This window comes from Pongo pygmaeus, chromosome 19 (genome assembly GCF_028885625.2).
Source record: "Pongo pygmaeus isolate AG05252 chromosome 19, NHGRI_mPonPyg2-v2.0_pri, whole genome shotgun sequence".
In the NCBI taxonomy this organism is placed as follows: Eukaryota; Metazoa; Chordata; class Mammalia; order Primates; family Hominidae; genus Pongo; species Pongo pygmaeus.
Window position 1 is genome coordinate 7,110,600 of NC_072392.2, and position 8,353 is coordinate 7,118,952.

Below are 8,353 nucleotides of genomic sequence, written 5' to 3' on the forward strand. Positions count from 1 at the left end.
GGCTGCTTTGGTTTCAAAGTTATAATGCATGGTTTAAAAGAGAGGAAAGGAAAAAAGACACAAAGCTGGTTACAGGTCTGAGGGAGTCTAAGGAGAGAAAAATAGAGGGAGAGTAAAGGGGGGACAAATTTAGGGAAAATCCAGTGGCCCAAAATCCCAGTATCCCACCCACAGCCCAGCCCTTGGAGCAGGAGTGAAGAATTAGATCAGTTTTGTACAAGAGTTTTTTTAAAAAATCAAATCACAACAAAGCTGAGTTGGCTTCTCTTTGAGCCTCCTGGATCACCGTATGTCTGTCACTCTGGCCAGTCCTGCCTCTTCACAAACACTGATTCGGCTCTCCTAGGCTTCCGCCTGTGTTCCAGTCTGGGGTTTCCATGGAGTGTGAACACCAAGTTAAGAGTGAGGCTGCTTCAGAGCCCCCGGCCCATGCGTCCATCCAGACTCCAAGTGGAGTGTAGGGCTCCCAGGGCAGAGAGGGGTGGGAGAGGCAGACCCTGCCCAGGCAGTCCTCACATTGGACAGGGCATCAGACGGCATCCCAAGGGCTCGCCCTCCCTTTCCCCCCCACCCCAACTCAGGTGGAGGGGGAGCAGCTGTCACCAGAGCCGATGTTGGTGAAGGTTTCGGCTCAGCACGGAACGAACGTCAGCGGTGAACCTGGGGTGACAATAACTTGCATTGGTAGAGTACCTTATAGTTGATACCCTCACAACACTTACGTAAGGCGGCATCACCGGAGATGTGGGGCCTAAATTATCACCATATTCATGATTAGATAGGTTCAATTTGCTCACAGCCTGCTAGCTAAAGTGGTGAGCTTTGAAGTCAGAAGACCTGGGTCCAAATGTTAAATTCTTAACGGAACAGAGTTAAAACAGGACAAACGTTTTTTATTCCCTCTGAGGATCCCCCATCTCTTCCTTTCTTGAGATATCCAAGTGTCCAGAGCCCACTTCCCTTACCTGAGGGCATCCAGCATCGGGAGCAGGTTGAGAAGGGCTGTGTCGCTGGGGTCACTGAACCAGGATTTGATGGGGATGGCATTGTCTAGGGTGGGTGAAAATGCAGATGAGAAGAAACAGAATTCAAGAGAGACTGGGTGTTTTTCTCTTCTGGGAGGGAAGGAGGAATTATTATTAAAAATATATGCCTCCCACTACCGGAAGTCAACAACCTAAGTAAAACTTTCCTGATGTATGCTCCGAAACTAAGTTGTAATCACCAAATCTCATACCTATTGATGCTTCTAGTCAAGCTTACTGCCATTGTGCCTCACTTGAAACACACTTGGCCAGGCACAGTGGCTCACACCTGTTATTCCAACACTTTGAGAGGCCGAAGTGGGAGGATCACTTGAGCTCAGGAATTTGAGTCCAGCCTGGGCAACATAACGAGATCCATTCTCTACTAAAAATCAAAAAATTGGCCAAGGGCAGTGGCTTACACCTGTAATCCCAGCACTTTGGGAGGCCGAGGCGGGCGAATCACGAGGTCAGGAATTCAAGACCAGCCTGGCCAACGTGGTGAAACTCTGTCGCTACTAAAAATACAAAAAATTAGTTGTGCGTGGTGGCAGGCGCCTGTGATCCCAGCTACTTGGAAGGCTGAGGCAGGAGAATCGCTTGAACCTGGAAGTCAGAGGTTGCAGTAAGCCGAGATCACGCCACTGCATTCCAGCCCAGGTGACAGTGCGAGAATCTGTCTCAAAAATAAATAAATAAATACATAAATTAGCTGGGCATGGTGGTGCACGTCTGTAGTCCCAACTACTGAGAGGCTGAGGCAGAAGGATCACTTGAGCCTGGGAGATCGAGGCTGCAGAGAGCTATGATCATGACACTGCACTCCAGCCTGGGAACAGAGTGAGACCCTATCTCAAAAAAATAAATAAAAATAAATTTTATTTTTATTTATTTATTTTTTTTGAGACAGCGTCCCCCTCTGTCACCCAGGCTGGAGTGCAATGGTGCAATCTCAGCTCACTGCAACCTCCGCCTCCCGGGTTCAAGTGATTCTCCTGCCTCAGCCTCCCAAGTTGCTGGGATTACAGGTGTGCGCCACCACGCCTGGCTAGTTTTTTCTATTTTTAGTAGAGATGGGGTTTCACCATGTTTGTTAGGCTGGTCTCGAACTTCTGACCTCGTGATCTGCCTGCCTTGGCCTCCCAAAGTGCTGGGATTACAAGCATAAGTCACCGTGCCCGGCCAAAAATAAATATTAAAAACGAAAAAAATGATACAAGAAATATGACTTATGAAATGGACATATATGGTATCTCATTTGAAACACAAAAATAACTTGCATTTCGACTTACAGCAAACTAGGGATAATCTAGGGAATCCCAGCTCTCAAGGACCAAAGCCCAGGTCTCCTGCAAAAATACCTTCTCAGAACCATGTTCTGATCCTGCCAGACTCAACATCTTCCCCCGTACCTGGATGGCTCCTGTAAGCCCCTGGGGAGTTATCCAGGATCACAATGCTGGAGAGATCACTGTGGACCACAGAGAGGTCCTTGATGTAGCTGCCCAACTCCAAAGTGCAGTGCTGGAAGGCAGGGGATCATGTAGCAGGCCTCTCTCCAGGATACTCTCCTCAAACCCAGATCCCTCCCTGGTGGCCTCCCTCCCAAGCCACACTCTTAGACTGGGATTCTAGCTTACCTGTCTGTAATATCTCCTCTTAAGAATGCTTCTGCTGTTGTCCAGTTTATCTGCCACAGCAGAGCCATAGATCTCCATGCTTGCTGTAAACACCACCAGCTCGTACCACTGGCTCACCTGAAATAGATTGGGGGAGAGGGCGATGCCATACGAGGTGATGATTCCTTTAGACATACAGTTATCTTTCAGAAGGGCAACAGCATAGTCCTTCAGGCCTTCCGTCAACATGAAATGTCTCTGAGGACACGAAATTCTGAACCCCCAGCCCAAACCTCCAAACTCAGTGTTAGGCATCCTACACTCTTAAGATTCAGAAATGCAAGAACAAAAGAGAAAGATGCCAGCGGAAAAGAATTACATCAGCACAACAAATGAACCCCAAGTACTGAAAGCTACTCCCCTACCATTCCACAGCCGCCCCTCTAGAAAACTGCTCTTACCCATTTCTCCTCACCCCTTCCTCCAAATCCTCCCAATTCCCAGAGCCCTAAAACCATTCCTTCATTACAGAGCTCCCTTTAGCTTTCCAAAACTCACCACTTCCAGGAAGAAATCCACATGGGGCCTCTTATGTACAAAAAACCGGACAGGATGTTTGTCTATTACCACCTACAGAGAAACAAGATGGGCTGGGGGATGTCATGACCACCACAACCCAGGCCTAGAAAATGCCCCACCCATCTGCTTCCCTCCTCCAGGCTGACACTGGTGCCAGTGGATGGAGACAGATGCTCTGGGACTGGGAAAGGGAGTCCAGGTTTGGGCAGAGGAACAGATGGAACCATTTCATCACTCCCCACCGCCACACACCTTGAGGATGAAGTCAGGAGGCGTACCAGGCCGGACTGTGGGCCTCAGGACCCCATCATGGTGGGAGTGAATAAGTGTCTCATCCAGATCCAGCACCAGGATCTTCCTCTTCACCTGGGCTGAACCAGAGTGGGGAGGAATAATATTGACCAACCTCTGGCCCAGAGCTGGCCCCTACTTCACCCTAAAGGAGGCTTCCCACCACATACTTACCTAGCCGATTCCGGGACACAGGAGATAAGGGGAGGATATCATATCGAACAGTTTGGTACTGAATTACCTACAAATAGCACAAAAGAGGATTGAAACCCTTGATAAGGAAGCCTTCCCCAGTAACAGTAACAGGGAGCACATAATGAACATTTACCACAGGTACTGTGTATGTAATTTAGGATTATTTCTTTTTTTTTCTTTTTTTTGAGATGGAGTCTTGCTCTGTTGCCCAGGCTGGAGTGCAGTGGCATGATCTCGGCTCACTGCAACCTCCGCCTCCTGGGTTCAAGCAATTCTCCTGCCTCAGCCTCCCTAGTAGCTGGAACTACAGGCGTGCGCCACCACGCTTGGCTCATTTTTGTATTTCTAGTAGAGGCAGGGTTTAATCATATTGGCCTGGCTGGTCTCAAACTCCTGACCTTGTGATCCTCCTGCCTTTGCCTCCCAAAGTGCTGGGATTACAGGAATGAGCCACCACGCTGGCCTTTTTCATTTAATCCTCAAAACAACCCTAATATTACTGTTATCCCTGTTTTAAGGTTAAAGAAACTGAGGCCACACAGCTAGGAATTATCTTAAGTTGTTTCTCTCCCTAATTAAAATGAAAACTCCATGAGAATGTGATTTTGTCTAGATCATGGCTGTATTCCCAGTGCCTAGAACACAGTAGCAAAGGTGGTCAGTTAATATTAGTAGAATCAGCCAGGCACAGTGGCTCACGCTTGTAATCCCAGCACTTTGGGAGGCCAAGGCAGGCGGATCACAAGGTCAAGAGATGGAGACCATCCTGGCCAACATGATGAAACCCCGTCTCTACTAAAAATACAAAAATTAGCTGGGCCTGGTGGTGCGTGCCCGTAGCCCCAGCTACTCGGGAGGCTGAGGCAGCAGAGTGGCTTGAACCCAGGAGGCAGAGGTTGCAGTGAGCCAAGATCACGCCACTGTACTCCAGCCTGGTGACAGAGCAAGACTCCGTCTCAAAAAAAAAAAAAAAAAAGTAGAATCAATGAAGTGATAGAGCCAGGATTGTACCAATGCAGTTCAACCCAAGAACGTGCCCTCTTTTTTTTTCTTTTTCTTTTTTTTTTTTTTGAGAAGAGAGTCTCACTCCATTGCCCAGGCTGGAGTGCAGTGGCATGATCTCAGCTCACTGCAACCTCCACCTCCCAGGTTCAAGCAATTCTCCTGCCTCAGCCTCCTAAGCAGCTGGGACTACAGGCGCGCGCACCACGCCCAGCTAATTTTTGTATTTTTAGTAGAGACGGGGTTTCACCATATTGGCCAGGCTGGTCTTGAGCTCCTGACCTCATGATCCACCTGCCTCAGCCTCCCAAAGTGCTGGGATTACAGGCGTCAGCCACCACCCCCGGCCGAACCTGCCCTCTTAACTGTGATATTATCCTGCTAAACTGAACAAAGAAATGACCCCCACAACGCAACCTTCACCCAAGAATTATTTGTAGCAACTACCATCATCTCACATTGGGAACTAAGAGCCTCAGACTCCCTCGTGCACATGGAGTAGGAATCGGGAGGAGATCCCTGGGTCCTTAACGGGAATATAGAATGAGGGAATCCAGAGGTTGTCAGGTCAGCTAAGTTCCTCTGGCTAGAAGCCACCAGGCCTATTTTAACCAGCCACCTGTCCACTTCTGTCCCTTCTAGCCAAGTCACAAGTTCAGAAAACCTCAGCCCTCTGAACAGTCTCCTTATCCTGGTACCCAGGGTGAGGCAAAGAACACTGGAAAGCCCCTGCCAGGCTGACTGGTGGGGTTTGGAGGAGGCCAGAGTGAAGTCAGGGCCGTAAGTGAGAGGTGAATAAGGGACAAGGACGTCACCACCTCATCCTTCCAGCTCTGCTTCTCCAGGCCTTCTCTAGGGGCTCCTATTTCCTAGTACGCACATCTCCCCATACAAAGCCTGGCAATTCCCTCCTCCACACTTTTCTTCAAAGGCATAAACCCTCTTCAGTGCTTACCTAGGCCCCAAGCCACACCAGAACCAGGTTCTCCCTTGTAAACCCACAGGGCTCTCTCCCCCTAGTCAAGATCTGCCCTTCTTTTCTCCATGGGCCATGATGAGGTCCGAAACAGCTCCGGTGTCCAGCCTTGCTATCTCGGGTTGCATATGCTGGGCATGTAGGGAATGCTCCAAGCATCTGCCAGAAGCGGGGTGGGGAAAGAAACCAGATTGGAAGGGAAGGGAGGACAAAAGGCTATGGTGTCAGTGCCGCCCAAAGGAGAGCAATTTTGGAAGTAACCTGTGGATGAGCTGAAGCACCACTCCTTATGCCCAGAAAACTGATGTGTTAGAGCGAGAACATCAGAGAAGACAGCAGTCAACCCATAAAGAAAACCCCAGGAGGCCGGGTGCAGTGGCTCAATCCCAGTACTTTTTGGAGGCCAAGGTGGGCAGATCACTTGAGGTCAGGAGTTTGAGACCATCCTGGCCAACATGGTGAAAACCCGTCTCTACTAAAATTACAAAAATTAGCCAGGTGTGGTGGCGGGTGCCTGTAATCCCAGCTATTCAAGAGGCCGAAGCAGGAGAATCGCTTGAACCCAGGAGGCGGAGGTTGCACTGAGCGGAGATGGCACCACTGCACTCCAGCCTGGGCGACAAAGTGAGACTCTCTCAGAAAAGAAAAGAAAACCCCAGGAGATAGCCCCACACATATCCCAGCATCTCTGACCCTAAATTTTTCTTGGCTCCTAGCTCGTCTTGGAGGAATAGCGCTGCTGCCTACAGCCACAACCATCCTGTACTGTTCACACCCTAAATCAGGAAGTGGAAGCAGACTGGTAAAGGACAGAATGAACCCAAGGCCAGACCCATTCTCCCAAATCAGTTAAATCAACCACCGCTACCACTGAGGGCTTTCTGGAAATTCCCTGGACCCCAGGTCGCCCCAACCTGGGTTTATTCTTTCAAATTGTATTGAGGTATGCTAAGGGGTACAGACCACAGTACAGACCCAGAACCTGTCTCCGCTTACTAAATTCTCCCCAGACTCCTTCCGAGGAGTGGTGGTGAGACCACAAGAGCACATTCATTTAAAGTGCTGTTAGCTGAAGGACCTCTGACCTTGGAGAAAAGCTAAGGGGGAGGGGACCCAGAGATGCTTGGGTCCATCCAGACACTATCCCTCAGAATGCTAGGCTCTCCTGGAGAAGCAAACGTCCTCATTTTCAAGCCCTACAACTGCCCAGCGCTGTCCTCTGACAGGGGCACCCAAACTTCAATGGTGGGCACAGCACCCACCTTGAACTCCCTCCCACAATTAAAAAGGCCTATCATAAAAGCATCTGCTTTAGTCTTCAATAAATCCAGATACCTACACTCACACTATGAAATAAATTTTCACAGCCTTTTTGGAGGAATTTTCTTAATGGGAACCGCAGGAGTTTCTCCTTCACACCCAGGGCTTTCCCAAGTTCCAGTCCTTGTTTGTAACGTATGCTCTCCCACCCACCACCACCCTTGACACACAAGTCTGTCTCTCCCTTGTTATGGGACCAAACACACACCGAGGTTCCAAATAGGGTCTTTCACAAGCCCACATCCACAGATCTGGCTGTCATCAAACAGGTGTTCCCCGCCTCTCGGTTTCTTTAGCAACAACTCCAGCTTTCTTAAAGAGCGCCCCACCCACCACCTTAGCCCCCAAGAGTTGCCAAATCCTGTCCCATCTAGCCCCATCAAAACCCCCAAGGGCAAGGTTCTATTACAAGGGTCTCCCACCTCGCCCCGCTTAGGATGCCCAATTCTCTGGCGAGAAAAGCCCCAGCCAGGATTCCTTTCCTAGGCCCAAACAGAGGCCCGACACTCCGAAAACCCCTGAGCACCACGGACAGACGTCCCCAACACCGCCAGCGCCCACCCTGGCTCACCGTGCGGATCTGCCTCCGCAAAAGGTAAATGAAGAAGCTCCAGAGCTTGGCGGCGAAGGCCACGAACGTGCGCAGCCCCAGCAGACACTGCGTCCGCATCATCCCGATGACCCCGGCACCGCCGGCCCCGGGGCCCCCGCGGCCCAGCTCCGCCAGCCCCCCGGGGGCAGCCCCCCGCTGCCGGGAGGGGGAACGGGGGCCCCGAGTGGCAGGAGAGGCTGCAGAGAGGGGCACGGAGCGGGCGGCTCAGAAAGCCACCCCTGGCGAGGGGAAAGCCCAGCGGAACGGGGAGCTGGGGGACAGGCGTGGGCAGCCCGCGGGGGCCCACATGGGCTGGGAGTGGCACCGACGGCTTCGGGGAGGTTGCGGGCCGAGACAAGTCGGGCTAGGATGGGGTCCTCCGAGACCAGGAGGGAAGGGGAAGGATAATTGGGGGAGGGGGCAGTGGGGGAGGGGGCTAGGGAAAAGGGAGGAAGGGAAAAGGGAGGGGGAGGGGAAGGGGAAGGGGGGGAAGCGGAGAGTTGCCCGCTGCGCAGGCGCGCTAGGGGGCTACCCGCAGGAACGGGGAGGGCGGGGGCAGCGGCGCGCAAAGGGCCGCGGCAGCGGAGAACGGGCCTGCAGAGCGAAGGCGCAGGGAAGGAGGGGGAGGGGGAGCCGAAGGGCGCGGAGTGCTGGGCCGGAGCGGCCTCCCCCTCCCCGAGCTCGGGGGTCCTTTAGCCGCTGGGGAGCGGGGCTGCAGCCTCTGCAGCTGGGTTTCCCACTCTGACAGGCGCCA

The 8,353-nt window shown here is 51.9% G+C and overlaps 1 protein-coding gene across 2 annotated transcripts; it reads right to left on the minus strand.

Annotated features, from left to right (window-relative positions):
* Positions 1 to 6: 6 nt before the first annotated feature.
* CTDNEP1 (CTD nuclear envelope phosphatase 1) lies at positions 7 to 8,028 on the minus strand. Of its 2 annotated transcripts, XM_054458103.1 has the most exons (8): positions 7,579 to 8,028; positions 3,689 to 3,755; positions 3,476 to 3,594; positions 3,203 to 3,274; positions 2,666 to 2,782; positions 2,438 to 2,549; positions 966 to 1,050; positions 7 to 660 (listed from the first exon to the last, which is right to left on the minus strand). In XM_054458103.1, exons 1-8 carry the CDS (start codon positions 7,678 to 7,680, stop codon positions 600 to 602), a joined length of 735 nt encoding a protein of 244 aa, XP_054314078.1. In that variant the 5' UTR covers positions 7,681 to 8,028; the 3' UTR covers positions 7 to 599. The 2 variants fall into 2 exon arrangements, with proteins under 2 accessions (XP_054314078.1, XP_054314079.1); XM_054458104.1 differs by lacking the exon at positions 2,438 to 2,549.
* Positions 8,029 to 8,353: the final 325 nt, after the last annotated feature.